General features: G+C 44.1%; 1 protein-coding gene across 2 annotated transcripts in view; it reads left to right on the top strand.

The window, feature by feature from the left end:
- The first annotated feature begins 3,864 nt into the window (after positions 1-3,864).
- Positions 3,865-21,276, top strand: part of LOC124008372 (rho GTPase-activating protein 6-like) — a 48,898-nt gene continuing 31,486 nt past the window's right edge. Inside the window, exon 1 of one of the 2 annotated variants that reach the window (XM_046319602.1) lies at positions 3,865-4,273. In XM_046319602.1, coding sequence (XP_046175558.1) covers positions 4,232-4,273 — 42 coding nt within the window. In that variant the 5' untranslated portion in view covers positions 3,865-4,231. The remainder of the gene's footprint in view (positions 4,274-21,276) is intronic. The other variant, XM_046319601.1, reaches the window with a different exon arrangement.

Here is a 21,276-nt window from a genome sequence, read left to right as displayed (position 1 = left end):
CAGACACATGGCAGACAGTAGAATATGTCAGGGTTATATATACAATAAGGTTTGAAGGTAAGACCCAGGTGCAGACAATATCGGTCTGTTTATTAAAATCGAACACGGGCAGGCAGAGGTGCAGACGGCAGGCACAGGGTCAGGTCAGGCAGAGTCTGTAATCCAGAGTAGTGGGGCAAAGGTACAGGCGGCAGGCAGGCAGGCTCAGGTCAGGTCAGGTAGGTCTGTAATCCAGGGTAGTGGGGCAAAGGTACAGGACGGAAGGTGGCAGGCTCAGTCAGGGTTATATATACAATAAGGTTTGAAGGTAAGACCCAGGTGCAGACAATATCGAAGTAACAAAAGTTTATTAAATCGAACACGGGCAGGCAGAGGTGCAGGACGGCAGGCAGGCACAGGGTCAGGTCAGGCAGAGGTCTGTAATCCAGAGTAGTGGGGCAAAGGTACAGGACGGCAGGCAGGCAGGCTCAGGGTCAGGTCAGGCAGAGGTCTGTAATCCAGGGTAGTGGGGCAAAGGTACAGGATGGCAGGCAGGCAGGCTCAGGGTCAGGTCAGCAGAGGTCTGTAATCCAGAGTAGTGGGGCAAAGGTACAGGACGGCAGGCAGGCTCAGGGTCAGGTCAGGCAGAAAGGTCAGAAACAGGCACTATAGAGACAGGACAGGAGCAAGGGGGAAATGCTGGTAGGTCTGAATGAACAAAACAAATTGGCAACAGACAAACAGAGAACACAGGTATAAATACACAGGGGATAATGGTGAAGATGGGCGGCACCTGGAGGGGGGTGGAGACAATCATAAAGACAGGTGAAACAGATCAGGGTGTGACAATACACTGTATGTTGTGCTATAGTTGAGTCACAAAAAGCAATAGTCCATACAACCAATGTACACACAACCAGCAATAACAGAGGTGTGACGCATAACGGGGCATGTGAAGAAGAAATTAGTAATATTATTAGAAATGTGTGTTTATGTTTCATGTGTTGGGGAGTAGTAACATTCCACATTCTGTCCAACTGTTAGTCTTTTTGTTATTCCCCTCTGAACCTTTCTCCTCTCATTGCCACGAATATTAATGACTTGACTATGAAATATGTCGACCATCAATAGGATCATTCTATGCCAGAATCAACAGTGGAAAAATTAAGCACAGTGCTAAATACAATAACAAAAAATGTCCCTGCTGCTGAACATTAGCACAAGAAGCAGGTTAAGGGTTACAGAGAAAATCCCAAGGCTCAAGATGTATGTGCTCAAGATGACTCAGGTCAGATTGAATATGATGACTATCATGTTCCCATCTCGGAGCCTTACACTTTCAAATGTTTACGTTGTGAGGGAGGAAGCTGGGAGGGACCTGCACTTTTGAATGATTTCTCACTTGTTGGATTAGGCCTACACTTTGACGAGCTGTGAGTATTTTGCAAGAAGAGCTCAGGATGATATGCATGCTATATGTTTGTAGGCTTCAGTATGGACGCTTGGTTAGGTTGACATTTGCCAGACACGTTAATGAGGCATTTGTTCTACAGCAAGATGAAGATGGAATGTATAGTGTTGGGCATTCTCATCCTACTCACTAACTCACACAGCTGTGTGGGAACAGAATGAAGTGGATCGCTCAACGTAACATAGCAGTGGCCAGTTTGGAATCTGAACTGGCAACCTTTTCTCAATAGAGAGGTGTGGGAGCTTAAACATGTCTTCCGTTTCACTTAATAAAACACTGCTGCTAACCTTTTCTTTTTGATCAGCTTTCCTTCTTGAGTTAAACTCTCTCACTGCCAGGGTTTGAACACTGAGAGCGCTGCTCGGTTGGGACAAACCGCTCCATGTTGTGTGATGCAACACATCTGGAGTTTTGGGATTTTCTGCCACGTTCCTTCCTCCTTCCTCCTCCTTCTCCCTCCTCTTCAGCACAGGCCTCTATGTCAGCGTGTCAGCTACAGTCACACCGGGACTATCAAACTACCCTTTTAGGAGACAAAGGATTTATCCAGGGGATCACAAAGCGGCTCCTTCAGATATGAACTCATGCTTACCCAGTGGAGTGAACTCAATGAGTTGGAAAGAATACATCTATAGTTCTATGACCTATTCATTTTTAATTATCTATGTTTATTTCAGGGAGCAGGGTTGGCCAAACGAACACGTTTCCCAGGTTCCATACTCAGATTGTAACAATGATGACGTCAGTTGATCGTGATCATGCACTTTGATATAGCTGTACTGTAGTGTAATGCAAACACCCTCCTTTCCTTTTAGTCAGCAGATTTCACTTTGCTGCGCCTCACACATTCTTTAGATGTTTACACGTCTCGTTCTGATTACACCGGTATTCAGCCTGTTAGTGTGTGTGTGTGTGTGTATGAATGTGCGTATAGCCTACATAACCTAATCATGTGCTGCATGTCATTTTCAACTGAGTCCCCTGAGGTTTAACCATGCCCCTGTGCTGGTACAGTATTAATGTCCCCTATAAGAGCCCATGAGTACATGAGTACATGAGAGACGGACAGTGAAGAAAGTTTCTCAATAAACACTTGGCCAACTTGCCAATAGAGAGCAAGGGAAATGGTTTGCATTAACTCAAGGGAATAGGAGTCTGGAAAATGTATTGTAAACCCCTCACAGGAGGCCAGTATTAGTCCCTGTGCACTGTGACCTGACAAAACCGCTTTATTTCATGTTTGTGTTCGTAGAAATTGCAGGCAAACCTTGGCCAGGATTGCTCAAGTCTGGTCTCACACAAAGCATTGCACAAACTCAGCAATGTCCCCCTAAAGCCCAAATTGACTTTTTCATTTATTTCTTTTATTTTTAGCCCCTAGTTCTCTTTAATATCCTTTTAACAGTAGTGGGACACATAGCCATCGTGCATAACTTTGAAGTCTGAGGGTCTCATCTATAGTCCCCCCCATCCCCACAGCAAACGATGTACAGAAGGGGTTTCGCGTAGTGGTGACGTCACAACACATTCATTTCCCTGCATCTTTGTAAGTTTCTGTAGAAGCAATGGGGTGAACTGTTTATTTTGAATCCAACTACACACCGCTGTGAGAACCTATGCATAATAGAGCCTAATTGTACAACGGGAGGGTGACTGAGTAAACAGCCTATAACAGTTTGTTCCACTGATAGCGGGGAAGAAGAAATGGACCCCGGTTGCACTGGAAAAGGCACCTTTTCAATCGCCTATGTGTGCGTTTTGTAAATGTTTTCTGGGGAACTCAGTCGGGCTCTCAACGGACTGACGAGAGTTAGAAAAGTAGTGCATCAGCAGTTTTCCAGTTGTTATGTCAGTCACTCAATTAGCCCATGTCAGATAGCTTTTTACATGTTTTTTTTTTATTGCTAGGTAAAGTAGTCTAGCCAGCTATATAGACCTTATATATAATAGGCCTAATCATCACCGGTTTACCTTACCTGACATGCAGGGCATCTGCTCAGGGCCCCATCCTCAACTGAATATACAATCGGTTTTCAGGGAAAAGGTATCTTCAACCTAGCTATATGTTTTCCCCTGAAAACCGAATGTGGGGACCCACTCAGGCGTTTCTTTTACAACCACTACATTAGGTTACAGGGGCCCTGACCTCCAGTCATTCTCACACAGCTATCATGAACATGGCATAAATACTGGAAAAATGTATAGAACTGCAAGAAATTAGCTTTAAAATGGCAATAGTGTCTCACTACCCCATGGAAGAATGTGTAGAATTGCAGGAAATGCATTGTATCACTGCACAAAGAAAATGCACGGGATATCTTTATGTTGTTGTTGCACTGGCCGTTCACCCCTTTCACTTTCTCCACTCGCTCTCCGTGTGCTCCCTTGAGGTGCCCCGCCTTTAGCCCCTCTCCCCTACCAGTTTCCTCTCTGTTCAGAACCGCGGCGCAGCTTCGCAAACTTCAGCAGTTGGTCCACTACAGAGCCGAGTAGCCAGCATGGAGCGGGAGCTGTTGCGCACTGACACTGCTGTCCTCCGTGGCATGCATAACCTCCAACCGTACAAGTGTTGTCCTATTCGGGGATTTTACTATTCAGCGTAAACCTGTTACAAGTCTTGTTTTTTTTGTGTAGCTTTTTTCTTCAATCGAAACTGATGATACAGCGAGTGGTGAGGATATAAGGATTCCGTTACTTTTGGAGGGATTCGATGAACATTTATTTTCTTTCCTCGTTCACTTTTGGATAGGCTACATTATATGTGGACACTTGTTCTGAATCATGGGCGACTCCGTATTCTTGGAGAGGCACAACGCTTACCTTGTAAGTATTCTGTGTTATGCTTATCTCTATACAGACTGTGGTTGGTAGCTGAGACATAGGCTTCCCCCTGTATTTGTTTATGTTAGAGGACAGAGATGGAAGGATATTGTTTCCTGAAAAGAAATGACTGACACATTGTGCAACATCGACATGAATCCAGGCTACGTGCTATATGCACACTTGTTTTACTTCTTCCTCCAGGCAGTAGTGTTTTAGCCTCACCTCATTTCCGCTGCTATTCAAATTACCAACGAACCATGCCAACTAAAATCTGTTAGTTTCACACACAATAGGCCATCCAGTGTCCTTCCCCGATGTCAAACCAGGAGAGGAGAGAGCCAGAGGCAGCTAAGGTCAGTGGTAGGCTGCCTCATGACTCCGGAGAGTTATGTGGCTGGCTGAGTGGATGTTACCACAGAGATGAAGAAAGAACAGTACAAGCAAAGCCATACGTCTTCTTTTTCTCACTGTCAGTTCAGGGTTTCAGTGCAGTGAGTGCACTCAGGCTTCACATAGAGCTCCGAGCACAGAAAGCAACAGGTTCTGTGGAGCCTTTAATGCCCTGTGCTTTTGGAACCGCAGTGTTTCCAGTATTTCATGAACTGAACATGTTGTCATTTCCTACCATCAGCCCACAGTCTTCCCTCTTGTGCTAACTTCATATTCTATATAGCTTCTTATTAGAGAGAGAGAGAGAGAGAGAGAGAGAGAGAGAGAGAGAGAGAGAGAGAGAGAGAGAGAGAGAGAGAGAGAGAGAGGAGGGAGTGTGAGGGAGAGGGAGGGAGAAGAGAGAGCAGAGACAGAGAGCAGAGAGAGAGAGAGAGAGAGAGAGAGAGAGAGAGAGAGAGAGTGGTCTAATGATGCAAGGGTCAGAGAGGCAGAGTAGAAACACACACACGCCTTACACCTGTCAGAATGTGTTGCATGTTTGCTTAATCCCAGCATGCATTAAGGGCTCATTCCAAAGTAACACGTGATTAGATAACCCTTCAGAAACAGGTTCATTTACACGTTTTGGGTATTTAAAAGATAGGGGGGTTACATAAAACATTATAGGAGCAATGACCCCATGTTGCCACAATTGTGTTTTGATGCGGTTGACTCCATCAGGCACCACAGAGGTGGTAGATAAGGACAAATCAAATCCATGCTTTCGGTGATCACAGATAATACCTGAACTAATGCAACTATAGCCTCTTTAGCAATTGTGAGTGGTGTCTTTTGTTTACGTAGTGGAGTCTTAACCAAATCGTGGAGTGACAAAGAACTCTTCTGCATGTAAATCCTCATGAGTGGTTAGATCAGCATTGCATGTTACTGTCTTTCCCCTTGGAAATTCATCTACTGCCCACTGAGGCTGTTAGGTGGGTCGACTTCCCTTTATGAGCTATGTTTTTGTGGCGAAGACTCATAAAAGCGCAACCACAGATTGAAAAACAATACAGATTTCTTTGGCTCCACTGGCCAACACTGTGGTCTCCCAACTGACATTTTTTTCTTGAGGGGTATGAAATGTAGCGTGTATGAAAAGCCCGTGCAAGTGTGTAGACTCTTAAGTTGTGGTATCACTCGCACACAGTTTACTTAGATAAACAACATGTTCGCATCTCTCTCCCGAAATGAACTGGTCGTTCAACTTCCACTGTCTCTGGAGTTATGAATGTCATGTGGACTGGAGGCAGCACATTGCACATATCATATGGCAGAGTGCCTTGGTTTTCGTTGTAACTATTTAAGCAGACTCCACCTAGCCTTAGAAACAGCAACCTGAGTGCTGCTGCCTCGAGTGTGTAGGAGTGGTTTATGGTTGGCTGTTAGTAGTGAACTCTCTGGCATATCACTGCCGGGTAATATCACTGTCGAAGGATCCCAAAGTTGGAGACAAAGCGTGGAAAGGAGGATTAGGTCCGCATTAGCTTTCCCCATCAGCCTTCCAATAAACGAATTCCATATTCTGTCATTTTGTCCACTGTGTATAAATACTCCAGATTCCAGTGTCATACCGATTGGAGATATTGAGTATTTGAACTATGCCGGTTGCCGAAGCATAAACGTTGAATCTGTCTGCTCTACTTGGCTCTTTGTTTTTATTTTACCTTTATTTAACTAGTTAAGCCAGTTAAGAACAAATTCTTATTTTCAATGACGGCCTAGGAACAGTGGGTTAACTGCCTGTTCAGGGGCAGAACCACATATTTGTACCTTGTCAGCTTGGTGGTTTGAACTTGCAACCTTCCGGCTCTAACCACTAGGCTACCCTGCCGAAAGGTCCTTGAGCAAGGCACTTTACCCGAATTGCTCTTTACCCTAAGAGCGTCTGCTAAATGACACAAATGTCAAAAAAGATCAGATGCCACTGGATTGGTTTTCACCGAGGTTGGTCTCCCCTTTGTTCCGGACCATTCCCAGACGGGTGTTATTACATGGTTGTTATCTAATGTGTTCGGATTCTTTCTTCCAATGCTTTTGTCTTGGTGGAGTTTGAGGATCCATGATGGATTCTCTCTTCCTCATTTGGCCAAACATCTGCTGCCTGCTTCCTCCTCGACTAAAATGGTGATGTGTTGATGTCATCTGGTGGCTGGTTTTAGTGTCAGGGCATTACACAGGATGGCACGTGCTTGTGGCATGGTTAGAGGAAGTGACGTCAACCTCAACTGCCACTCACTCTGCTGAGGCTGGATCCTGCTACTCCGGCTTGTATCACTGTTGTACGAAAGCTGCATCTTTACTCTCCCCTGCAATGTGCCCAATGTGCCCTTTAACCTTTTACTGCAGTGGGGTAACTCAGGGTCACACAGAGTGTTTCTTGGTAGTCTTAAACAGATCTACTTTATACCAAAAGTATACACCTCACACACATGGTTATGGGCTTAATAAAATAATACACCTGTACCATGTCAGATATAGAGTTGAAATGTGTAACATTTTGAGTTTGCATCCCAATATTACATGTTATATACATCACAGAAGACTGAAATATAACAACATTGTTTGACATAGAAACATAAACATTTTTTGAAATGGTTATTAATTTTGAAAAATATGAATAACATTCCACCCATGAGGCCACTAGAGGGCGCTTTGGTCATATGACTGCAGGAAATGGGTACAGATTTGGTACATTGTGTGATGTAGCAACAGACCTATTGTCTACTGTGTGCATGTGACTGACTCAGGGAGAGGAAGCAGACAGAAAGTCAGACACGTTGACTACAGATTGGATTGTTTAATTGTTGATTAATTGAATGACTGATGACATACGTGCTGGTGTTGTCAGCTGACCTTCAAAAGAGTTCTGTATATCACAGTGGCTGGGCCTCTGTCTCTGTCCCCCTGTCCACATGCTCTCACTTGCCCTCCTGCCTTTCCCCCTAACTGAGGCATCACTGGCCAAAAGGAACCTGCATCCACCCTTTTCCCTATCCTGGAGACACTCAGAGAGCCTCGTCAGTGGGCCAAGTACCTGCCCAGACAGGCTCCAAATTCCTCTCATTGTTCTAGTACTAAGTAGATGTTTCATAACGGGGTCTGGTCTGACCCCCGTACCTGTTTTCCGCTCACCTTGTCCTTGTTGTTTCCTGAAGGCTGTTTGCTTTGGCCCAATCACAACCACTCCCTCTGCAAATAGGACTCAGGTGATCGGCCGCACAAAGAAGGCTGTTTCAAGGCACCTGACTCCATGATTGAATCAAATCAAATCAAATGTATTTTTATAGCCCTTCGTACATCAGCTGATATCTCAAAGTGCTGTACAGAAACCCAGCCTAAACCCCAAACAGCAAGCGATGCAGGTGTAGAAGCACGGTGGCTAGGAGAAAACTCCCTAGAAAAGGCCAAAACCTAGGAAGAAACCTAGAGAGGAACCAGGCTATGTGGGGTGGCCAGTCCTCTTCTGGCTGTGCCCGGGTGGAGATTATAACAGAACATGGCAAGGATCCTATGGCCTCCAGGATGTTGCCCAGTTCCAACAGTGTTTGAGTAGATTTCTATTGATTCTGATTGAGTTAGAGCTGTTCTAGTTCTAACATATCTATTTCTATCAAGGCCTTATTTTTTTTCTGTTACTGGCAATTTCAGTGATTTCAGCCAACATGGTCAAACTAATGATACAGTATAACACGTTGTATTGGACTCTGAGGAAACAGATTCATTGTGTTGGATCTCTACATACGGTTCTGTAATCTCACCAGAACCTCACATATCAATACAAGGAATAAGCTGTACTGTTTAATATCATTTTCGAAAAACATTTGAAGAGGTCAGACCGATTTCTTATTTTATTTATCTCTTGATTTGAGTAGTATTGTAGGATTAAAACCGCCGTAACAGCCCAATGGGGCTGAAATGTTGGGCGTTAAAATCAGATGCAGTTATTTTGTTCCAGTGCCCATTTAGCCTGGGACTGGAAAATCTTGTGGTGTTACAGAGGTCACCGGGTCAAAAGGTGAGACAGGGGTCAGCACATCTCTGTCATCTGATTAACTTTTCTGATATGTCTCTCTGTGTTAGGTCAAAGGTCATGGAGCTCACTGAACTGCAGTCAAGGAAATGTTCAGGATCGGGGGGAGTGTAGCTAGACTAACTCAACCAGCCAGGGGAGCGGAATATTCAAAGAAAAAGCTTATGCAGCTACACTCAAAAACTTAGATGATGTATGGAAAAATAGTGGGATATGCTTCCGATGGAAATAGTGTCCAAATGAACTCTGCAAGATTCCCCGCTTCCCTGTAAATTCCCCTTGATGATGTAGATATAAAAAGCTTTTTATATATTTTTCCCTGATCAAAAAACTGGAACTCCTTGACAAATTCATGTTCTTTGCTTACATGGAGCCAATTTCCTGCAGCGCCCAAGACACTTACAATTGAATGGATAGAAAGGACATTCCCACTTGATTTCACATGGACACTTGAATGCTCAGAAGAGTTATAGTTACAAGAGCGAACGAACATAGCACTTTATTTTAGACTGTAAAGTGAGTGTAATGGTTCTACGTTCAATTTCTATTCCTGGAAACAGAAGCACTGCCAATCTAGATGATGAAGAGCACATATTCTACCATATAAGGAGAATTCTGCAGACAACTTATTCACAGAAGGTTACAGGCCTAAGAGGGCTTGTGCTGATTTTATGTGTAAACGGGTGTCTATGCTTGAGTGCTCATGCGAGTGAATGTGTGTGTGTGTGTTGTGGCGTTCACAGGTCTGTGTATGGGTGGCCATAGTTAATTCAAGCCTAGTGTGTGACCTCTTAGCTCATGCTGATGTGGCCGGTGACACTTTGCTTCTTGAAAGTCCAGTATCGTGAAAATGTGACAGCTGACATGCAAAACATTTCGGGACTGTATCAACAGTGGACTAATGAAACAATATATATATATATATATATATATTATAGTTTTTGAGTAGATTTTCCCTTTAAGAGTAGATTGTTTCCATGCTGAGGTGAGGAATGTCAGGCCGACAAGTGTGTCTACGCATACAACTACGCATACAACACCGGCACACACACAGGCACGCGCACACACACAGGCGCACACACACACACACACACACACACACACACACACACACACACACACACACACACACACACACACACACACACACACACACACACACACACACACACACACACACACACACACACACACACACACACACACACACACACACACACACACACACCTCATCATCATACACGGAGGCCGAGCGAGGTTAAGCATCACTGATTAGTGAATTTTCAACTACACTGAAATTCCACTCAATATGTTATATTTTCCACATCAAAGCTCTTACGTCAGGATGACATTCCTCCTCATTACAGCTGAATTACTGCACCCTTCACTTTCAACTGGTTGCGGTAAACATTGTGTGTGGCTGAAAAAAAGCAGAAAGTGCTTGTCTCCCCCCCTCTCCTGGCATGTTTGCTGGTCGTGTCTTGTGACTGTGAGCTGATAGCTCCTCTCTCCACCAGAGGATTCCAACAGGCAGGGTCAGAGGTGCATGGCACAGAGGAAACACCGACGGGATGAGCGGGAGACCGAACAACCATCCGTCAGAAGAGATGTGGGGCTTGAGGGCTGTCTCCTCTGCCTTCAGTCTCTCTTATCTCTTATCTCCAGCATGTGGACATTTATCTTGTGTCTGACAGTCTTGTGTGGTTGGACTGAGCGACTCTCTCTCAATGGACTGGGCGAGCAAGTTCCTTTAGGAAGAAAAAGTTGTTTGTCACTTATTCCATGTTTTGTATTCATGACGAAGGAAATGTCAGTGGCTAAGTACAAGCACTGTTCTATAGGTGGTGCCACGATGGACCTTTCTTTCCCTTTTGCCAGTTACGTGACACCACACCTCGTTAGTATATATCCCATGTCTAGAGCTAGCTGTGTATCCCCAATGAGACCCCCTCCAGACTCAATGTAAAAATGACAAAGCGCTTCCCACTTTTCTTCACAGGGTTCCTGTGATGTCAGAAGGAAAGAGAGAGAGAGAGAAAGCGATCAAAACGATAGTGTTTTCCTTCTTTTTCTTTGAAAAGGCCGCAAAGGCTGCTCCCCACCCCTCTCTCTTAGACCCTGAGGAGGATAGAGCCCAGTTTAGCTTGGAGGGTCCTTGTCTAAGAAAACATACAGTGAAGACCGTTAAGGTCCAGCACTTTATCTCTTCCCTTGCCAAGTCCTAACAGAGTATGAAAGGCTGGGTGGTTCTAGTGACAGTCAGCAGATAGCTGGATTAATGGCCAGACCTCCTGCTTTCCAAGATGAATCTATTTGAACTGTGGTAAAGAAGTCCCAAACGAAGGTGAAATCATACCAGGAAACTAGCTAAGTAAGTATACAGATACATGGTGTGATTAAGACTCTCCAAAATATCTGACTAAATTGTATTTTTAGAAAGGGTGTACCAAAATGGATTGATTATTTATTCATTCACCCCAAATATTGTCAACAGGGATTTCTATATGCAGCGGAAGTGCTCTCTAATTCTCCGGTATTATGGCCTGTCGATGACTCACTGAAGAACGGGTCTCTCCAGGATTTGTGTCTTTATGAAATTACACTTTTAGTGGAAGAGACTTTCTAATAGGTAGTTTGGGAGTCATTTGTCACTGTGAGGGATGTTGAGGAGGAAGTTGTGAGTGCAGGGGAACAGAATTAAGTCATTGTCTTATAAACACACCAATACATCACCATCTGGGGTGTGTGTGTGTCTGTGTGTGTGTGTGTGTGTGTGTGTGTGTGTGCGTGCGTGTGTGTGTGCGTGCGTGTGCGTGTGTGGAAGGAAAGCAGTACATGTATAGACATGACAACCTACCAGCATTAGACTGTGTTTATAGTGGAGCGATACCGTGATGCTAATTAAAAATGCCTCATTAATACTCATCAACAAGTATTCAGACTGTTGGACGACATTCATCATCATGAACAAATGAATTGAACACTGACTACACCCACAGTTCAAATGCCGATGGTAACACTCGGCTAAAAGGGAAAGTTGTCCACAACGCTGAACTCCGAAGAGGTCAGCTGAATGTTGCAGTGCTGGAGGGAGGAGGTATAGAGCCGGGCAACTCAGATCAATAATCTGCCAGGAAAATCAATAAATAAAATAAAATCAATCAATAAAATATTGATTTTCCTGGCAGATTATTGATCTGAGTTGCCCGGCTCTATACCTCCTCCCTCCAGCACTGCAACATTCAGCTGACCTCTTCGGAGTTCAGCGTTGTGGACAACTTTCCCTTTTAGCCGAGTGTTACCATCGGCATTTGAACTGTGGGTGTAGTCAGTGTTCAATTCATTTGTTCATGATGATGAATGTCGTCCAACAGTCTGAATACTTGTTGATGAGTATTAATGAGGCATTTTTAATTAGCATCACGGTATCGCTCCACTATAAACACAGTCTAATGCTGGTAGGTTGTCATGTCTATACATGTACTGCTTTCCTTCCACACGCACACGCACGCACACACACACGCACGCACGCACGCACACACACACACACACACAGACACACACACACCCCAGATGGTGATGTATTGGTGTCCCACCCTGTGACCGAACCGACCTGGCTGATATATGCAGACCTGGTTCTGGAAAGCTGGGCCCTGTTGCCACACACACACACCTCTGCCGGGAAGAACTTCCTGAGTTAAGAGAAATTAGCAGCAATGGCTGACTGTGGCAGCTTGTGACATTGTGAGTCGTTGTTAAATCAAACTGTAGTAGTGTTGTTGTGCACAAAACTAGATGAGGACAAAATAAGAACAAAATTATAAGGACAAAATTCAACATACATGCCACACACAGGCCTGTATGGGTGCACACGCACATGATGCATACACACACACACACACACACACACACACACACACACACACACACACACACACACACACACACACACACACACACACACACACACACACACACACACACACACACACACACACACACACACACACACACACACACACACACACACACACACACACACACACAACAACAAAAAATAACAAACTTTGAAAGGCTTTTCTCTGAGGTGGAAGGAGGTGTTCAACTTATTCAACCATCAAGTAATGGTGACCTTTTGTGCCACAGTCAAATATCATCCAAATCATACCAACATACATTCTGATTCATCCATGGAGTTCTCTTTGTCCAAGAGAAAGTACTGTAAGAATTCCTTTCCCATTGGTCATATCACCTGCTGAGTGTACATTTGGAAGGGTTCAAAGACAAACACTAGCTATACATAGGCATTCATGACACAGTTCATGACAAAGTCGTGATGCATCAACAGCAACGCACTGAGCACAGCCATCAATTCAACATCTACTCCACATTGGTTCAACGTAATTTCATTGAAATGACGTGGACACAGCATTGATTTAACCAGTGTGTGCCCAGTGTGAAGTATCTGTGGGGATTTTCAACTTCTTCTTCCATCATATAGTTCAGGAGTTCTTAAACGTTTTAATCTCGAGACCCAACTAAGTAGTTGACCGTCCTCCCGTGAACCAAATCCTCCTCCAACAACCCAAACTAAGAAGAAATAGTGTCCCAACCCAAAGTTTAAAGAAACCCTGATGTATGTTGACTGAATAATCTCCCGTCAAAATTTGACAGGAGAATTACAGGACAGGACAAATGTACTGTAATGACCTCTCCATCAGGACATCTGAGAAACACCTTTACAGGCCCCTTGCGTAACCGTTCTGGTTATGAATCGCTTTCATTTTCAGCCTGCTTAAGTCAGCACAGCCACAACACTCTGTAACCATCAATCACATTCTCATGAACATCTGATGGCTTCCTAGCGCGTAGCGAGTGTAAACGGTGCCATGTGTCTCGTAAAGGGGCTTTGCCTGGTACTCGGCCTTCCCCCTGTCATCAAAGCTTTAAACCAGACCAGTGGAACCAAGCAGTGTTGTAATCCCTGTTTTTTTTTTCATTTTTAACAGCGCCTGTCAAAGTGAGACTAGGTAGTGGATGGAATGCAGTGTGGCTTGGGGCTCGTTCACAGTGGGCTAGTTTGAGGGTTTGTTAAGCGTTGTTAAAGCCATTTTTCTAAAGAAGCTCTCGTAAGAGCCAGAGCTGCCGTGACATCACATTAACAGGCCACAAGGGCCACAGATTTAGTCCCTCCATGCTAGAGGGATGTTGCGATTGGTTCGCAGGAAGTGTGAAATGTCACAGCGAGTGTAGTGCGCCTGGAGGTCCCCGGTGTTTGTTATCTGGCGAACAAACACCGGTTTCCTGAAAAGAGAGCGGAGACAGGGAAGGAAGAGAGGAAAGGGAACGGAGAGGAGAGAAGGAAGGAAGAGAGGAAAGGGAACGGAGAGGAGAGAAGGAAGGAAGAGAAGGAAGGAAGAGAGGAAAGGGAACGGAGAGGAGAGAAGGAAGGAAGAGAGGAGAGAAGGAAGAGGAAAGGGAACGGAGAGGAGAGAAGGAAGGAAGAGAGGAAAGGGAACGGAGAGGAGAGGAGGAGAGAGAGGAGAGGAACGGAGAGGAGAGGAGAGAGAGGAGAGGAGAGAGGGAAATAAACCATTTCACTTTTCTGGCACCCACAGAAAACTTCCAGTCTTGATGGTGTAACGTTGTGAAATATTGTGTTGTTGTTTTTCTCTAGTTCTTGGTTCTAAGAAAACCACCTTAGGAACCAAAGTTAATCTGAAACCAACTAGTGGATCATGTGGCTCGATGTGGTCGTTCAGCTTGATTGCTCCTGATTGATTCTCCATTTATGTCCAGACGTCCCGACTGATCAGGATGATTGAGGGGCATATTATTTCTTGGGGACTGGGTGTGATATGTAGTGATGTAGTAATGTCGTGATATGCTCTCGTGCTGTGGGTATGGCCGAGTGTTCTCTGGAGGGTTCTATGGGAAACCAATGCCCAGTGGGCTAGTTAGCGAACACGCTGCCTCAGGCTGGCTCGACTGCCTCCTAGACAGACAAAGAACCTGAGAGAGGGAGAGACCAGAAGCTGCTGACTACTGAAGCTAACTTTTGCAGTTAGAGTTCCTAGAGTTATTGACACACATTGGAAGGCCATACTTATAACATACCTCAGCTATACTGTCATTGCCACCTCTAATTTGGGGCACAGTCTATAACTCACAGCACAATAATTAGCAAAGTTGGACAAAGGTAATTTCATTCGAGATCAGCCACTCCCTTTTAACCTAACCAAAACCTCATGTTTCGCCTCGGGTCACATGTTTGACACCCCTGGTAGCTTTGACATCAAAGGACAATTGAAAACGAATGGAGAACATCCTCTGTTGTAAACACAGAACAGCGGTGCCATTGTGGCCTGCATACCTCGAGTAACAAGCGCTTGGGTATGAAGCCAAATCACTCAACCTATGTGTCAGGGGAACCTACGTAAGCAGTCTAAAAAGGGGACTATTAGAACTTCAGGGTTTCCTCCCTCCAGTCAATAAATATGTGTAAATCCTACTATAACGATGCCTTAACTCAGGAGCTTCTAGCTGTGTAGATTAGAATCAGCAACTGAGGGGAGACGGAAGAGAGATGTGCGGCCCTCCGCGTGAATGTGTTTTGTGTGTGCAGGCGAGATATCTTTCGGTTATGCTCGTTATCGTTTTGATTGTTCTGTGATTCGTCTTTAAGAATTTGGACACAAGTGCTTTTGCGTATGACATCCACACATTCGACTACATCATATTTACTTTGTGGCATTGGTAGGCCCGCGAGAGAAAAAGGAGACATTCTTCACGTGTGCTATAATAGCATAAAATTTAAAAAAAACCATAACAAATGATGTTTTAAAGGTTTCCTGATTCAGCGCCAAATCCTAACTGGAGAAGTGCGTGTGTAGCTCAGACGTTTGTGTTATTCATGCATTGATGTCAATGGGAGCTTGGCACGGAAATTCAAGTTACATACTTGGATCTCCAGTGAGGAACTCAGCCACCACTGTCTACCCAGCTTCTAGCGGACTAATGAAAAACAACAGCGGACTAATGAAAGAAATACCAGAAGATCGTTTTTGGGTGGTATTTAAAATAGAAAAAACAGACACAGGCCCCTGACAGTATATGCATTGGTGAAAATGGGGAAACATAGAGTATGCATTCATTGACCATTGACAGTGAATATGGAGACATGGGAACATACAGTCAAAATTATTATGTATTTTCAATGTTTATGGCTACCACTTTTCAAGTTTTGAAACAGATATCCAGCGCTACACACTTCTTTGCGTTCCTGCCTCACATTTACATGTTTGTTGTGACATCTTCATCTGTTGTTATTGTGCGCCCATTCGGAGATCGCCACTGTTCCATTCAAAAGGCTCCAATTCACCAATTCACCAAGAGTCGAAGAAAGGTCTGCCTTCCTCTCCAGCTATAATCACGCAGCAGCACTCAAGTCAAATTGCAAGGGGCGGCACATTTTTCCCCCACATTTTCCCCATGATTGACTAATCATTGAAAGCTCTGCATATGATATTGGAATCATTAAGAGCACTCATTAGCTCACTGCACTGTTGAGCTTAAAGGCTAGAGGATTTACCTGCTGGCATGCATGGGAGATCACACACAATCTTCGGAGGTGGTGATCTCGGCTGTAGGGGAAGGGAGAGCAGGGAGCGCTTGCACCAGAGACCCTTAGTGTTTGGGCTGGTTGGCTGGATGGACAGGGGGATGGGGAACAAGAGAGAAGGAAGGAGAGAGAGGGGAGCGATCTTGGGTCATGCTATAGGCTGAATAGAGCAGTGGGAGGAGGTGTGGTTTAGTTTCACATGAGGTTATATGACAAAAATATATGACACACACACACACGGGCCACTCGCACACACATAAAGTTTTAGCATGCTGAAGGAAAGCTTTACAGTACTTAACTTACACTAATAAAACTTTACAGTACTTAACTTACACTAATAAAACTTTACAGTACATAACTTACACTAATAAAACTTTACAGTACATAACTTACACTAATAAAACTTTACAGTACTTAACTTACACTAATAAAACTTTACAGTACTTAACTTACACTAATAAAACTTTACAGTACTTAACTTACACCAATAAAACTTTACAGTAATAAACCATTCTGTGATGGGCCCTTTTTTCTACTGACAAACTCAATGTGTTTCTGATTTAATTGAACCCATGTTGTCTTACTGGCCTGACTCGGGTAATGTCTACAACCTCTCCTTAACAGTCAGATTTGCTTGATACCAGAGTTGTTTTGGTTCTATAGGTTATGTAACAGTGATGTAATCTATACCCTCAACCTCAAGGGTTGAACTCAGTTACCCTAATGCACACATGCTTATGTCGTTACAGTTTTGAGTTTGTGCTACCCAAATGTCTTCAAAATAACCTACCTCATATGACCCCCCCCCCTCCACTTGATTATCAAACAAGCATGTTTGTCATGAGTTAGAGCTGGTGTGTTGTCACAGTCCCACATATTTGCGAATTAGAATAGTACATTGGAAGCACACCATCCCCTGAAACACTAAATATTTTGTCATTGTTGATAAGACCAGTGGTAGTAACCTCACCTGCTTCACCGTGGTTATTTTGTGTGGGATATAGTCTCTCCCTGACAGTCATGCTCGAGATGAGACGAAGGCTCACAATTGATGTGCTCGGATAGTTAGCCATGTTTTTCGCTCTCACTGTATGTTTATGATATATGTTCTTCCTCATTAGCCCCCCAGTTGTCTTTGTTAGTTGACATACCAGGATTTCCCTCGGGCTATTTTCTCTCAGGCAGCAAGACGGATGGACCACGGCAGGTGGAGGGGTCCATCAATCCTTTGTCTCTGACAGGCCAACCAGTGTTTAGCTAGCCCAGCGGCGCTGTAATTACAAGCAGATGTTCACCTTGGTGTGGCTCCAACGCTACACGAGTAATCCATTACCCTGTCAGAGTCAACGGGACCTGTAAAACGAAAACATAAAGAGTAAAAACAATGATGTAAAAAGGAACATTCCTTTGCTGCAATCTCTTAACATATCTCCCTTTTCAAAAAAACATTTTTTTTTCCCTGGGCCACGGTATCAGGCGGTATCCCTACGAGAAATTGGGATTGGGAGGCCTATTTGGGATTGGTATGTTTCATCCCCAGATGTGCGATGTGGTATCCTCCTCTGAGAGGATTGAAGAGCCGACCGTCATTTTCAAACGGAACAGATGTTGCCGTTTTCCTCCATTGAGAAAATTATTTTTGTATTATTGGAGCCCAAGGGCCCAAGGGCTTGTCCTCTCTCTGTGGTGTGGATATGCTAGTTTGGGAGTGTTTCAAGGTTTGTTTTTACATGAATTGGATTCTCTTTCATCATATCACATAGAATACACGTGCAGTAACAATGGATTTAGAAAATTAGAGGGGCGATAGTTGATGACAGGGTCATCAGCTGTCACTGATTTCATCTGTTCACGATCACATTCACATGGTTGTTGTTATAATAAGACGCCCTCAAATGAGGTCTGTAGCAAATGAGGCCTGTAGCAAATGAGGTCTGTAGCATACTGGTTGGTTCATTTTCAGGGTTTAGATTCTCATTCTAAAGTTTCATTGGGGAGCCCGTCCTTCCCAATTAAGGTAATACAACAACCTCCTGTGGCCCAGAATTGAATCTGACTGGTGAATTGATCAGTTAGGTTCAGAACATGCTGCATTGTTTGTTTGCTGGGTTTTAATGGGTGATGTCATGATCTTTTGTCCTGCAACCAACGCTATGGACATGTGTTGTCAATGCAGTCATATCCGAGGATTCCCATTCAAGTCAACATTCTTTCTCTACGCTCTCTCACCCATTGAATTAGAATGACTAGAATGGTTATTCAAGTCAACATTCCGGTGGCCATATTGAGTGTACCTCTATTTCTATGCTCTCACCTATAGGCTATGACTATGTGTTGATACCTAGAGTGACATCCTACACCTCAGTTCTGGGCCCAGGTTCTTCTGGTCCTTTGGATCAGATGAATATGTTCTCAATTAAAGCAGTGGGATTGTACCCGCCAGGGTCGTAATAGAATGAATCAAAGGGAGAGGAACATGTTGTCTTTGGCAGAGTGCCAACCAGGGCTATTGTGCCTTCCCAATTTTAAATTCACTGGTTTTCATGCAGACAGCGTGTTATGAAAATCACCATGAAATGTTTGATTGTATGATGTAGTTGAAGTTACTGTGCTGTTTGCTACTGCTGATGGTTGCTGAGTTGTTCAAGAAGGTTTTAGGTCATTGCATTTGACTGAGAAATGAGAGAGAGCGGCTGGAACATTCCATTAGGTCTTCTAATATGAAAACATGCGCATTGATTCAACTAATGATGCACTTTCTTTACTATATGTCCATTCAGTGAGGTCAGTAGCTTGTGCAAGTTTAGCGATTGAGCGTTCGATCGATGGTTGCCATGGTGATGTTTTCTGCATATCCCGAAACACTTGAGGCTCTGTGTACATGTTACCATGGAAACACACATATTATTTTGCTTCAATTTGTGCAATTTGTCCTCGCTCATTGAACAGATTTTTAAAAGGCGCACACGCCCACCTCATTAGCTGAGTCATCCCAAAGCTATTTAGAAAAGGGCTGCCCTGACAAACATTAAAACCCCACAATACATCACAGAGGTATCTTGGAGAGAACAGAACCTATAGGTTGAATGTTGTCATGAGTCAATAGATTTTTCAGTTCGGATTTGAGGGTCTGGAATAGCCATTACTAGTGTAACATGATGTTTAACAAACCGTCAGTCTGCCTTAAGGCATTATTGTAGACTGTATGTCACAGTAGAGTAATAGCCTACCCTACATGGCCTACCCTATTGGTATGCTACAGTTAACCATTCTTGCAAGACTTTCACACTTTCCAACGAAATTGAATTACGTAAGCCAAATTGTGAAGTGATATGATTAGTCACAGCAGCATGGCAACCTGAATAAGATTATAGTTAGATAACAGGAAGTGTTTTCAAGCACATCATCTGATGATTGGTTGAATAGAGATGTTCAAAGCAAATGGAATAACTCGATTGCAGTACACAACCATTTTATAATGTGAACGGAATGGGGTCATAAGATAAACAAACAACTGTTTAAGGACAAACAATTCTATTCTCATCCTGCTATTAAATCAAGCTCAAACATTGATTGGCACCTATGACAATGCGCTACTGAGAGGCAAACAGTAAGCTTATTATGTCAGCTCAATGCAATTGGCAAGGAAGTTGATTTCATTTCCTGTTTTCACTGGGAAATCAAATGGAATTGATGTGTTGAGGACAACTCATTCTGAGTGACAATATGCCCTAGTCCTATTAGCAGTATCTCTGGCCATGAGGTCTACCTGTGTCAAGGGTAAACATGTTTTCAGGCGCAGAGTGGATAGTATGTGTGAGTAGTGGAAAAGAGATGTATAAAACACACTAAGGGGATGGAGGGAGGCAGCCTCGTCGGATCCTGTCTCTATAAAACGAGAAGGCCATGTGTGGAAGACCGTGTGGGCCCCAAAGCTGGGGGTTTGGAGCAGGAGTAGATATGGCTAACAGGCTTGGGAGATGTAGTTTCTAGTCATCCCTAGTCAACTGTAATCCTTAGCCAAGTGTGAAAACAGTGATTACGAAAAGCAAACTGCCCAATATTGATTGGTTCTCTGGCAAAGGTTTACAGTACGTACAGCGGAGAGGACAAAATTGGACAAGATCCTTTTTATTCCTGAGGTTGTTAAGGGAGCAGCCATAGTAGATACATTTGACCCCTTTAATTCACCCAGTGGGTCATGGCTCTTACAAACATGTTGAATTGTTTTGTAACAAATTAGTTGTGTACACTAAGCACTGTCAAAGTCAACTGGCTTTCCTGTTTACTGTATGGTAAATGTGCTCATAGAGACTAGAGTTAGTCTGAAGAGAACTCAGAAGTGGTGGGGAGGGAGCAGAATTTCTGAGGTACCCGCGTTCCATAGCCATTCCAAACATGTTCCATCGATGGACTCGGGGGAATTGGAGCTTAGCCATTTCATTCAGCCCCCCTGCCAAACCTAACAGCTCAAGAGACAAGCAGCCCCTGCTTTTCCAGCTGTTGTCACCCCCCTTCAACCACAGGGTCCTCCTTCCCTTCACCCCTTACGGCTGTGTCCTGTGTGTGCAACCAGTGGAGGGGACTGGAACGGAACAAACTCTCTGCCATCACCAGTGGGGTGGGGAACTCACAACAACAGTGATGTGGTTTCATCCACACAGGGCTAGACGCTAGTGACTAACTATTGGAGCAAGTGCATCTGGCTGCTCCTCTGCAGGGCGGGTGAGAAGCCTTTGTCCTCTTAGTACAACTGTGCAGATCTTCTGTTTCCACCTCCTGTTTTTCACTGTTCTGGTGGATGATGCTGTTGTTCCTCTCTGCTGGCTGGGGCGTTTTGGGAGCACGAGGTGGGTATTGTTGTATCTTTAAGCAGGAGTGAATCCAAGGTCGGTGCACAAAACTAGGCTTGCGTAAGAA

This window comes from Oncorhynchus gorbuscha, linkage group LG21 (genome assembly GCF_021184085.1).
Source record: "Oncorhynchus gorbuscha isolate QuinsamMale2020 ecotype Even-year linkage group LG21, OgorEven_v1.0, whole genome shotgun sequence".
NCBI lineage: Eukaryota > Metazoa > Chordata > Actinopteri > Salmoniformes > Salmonidae > Oncorhynchus > Oncorhynchus gorbuscha.
Note: the sequence above shows the minus strand (reverse complement) of the source record. Positions and strands in the feature narration are given on the sequence as shown.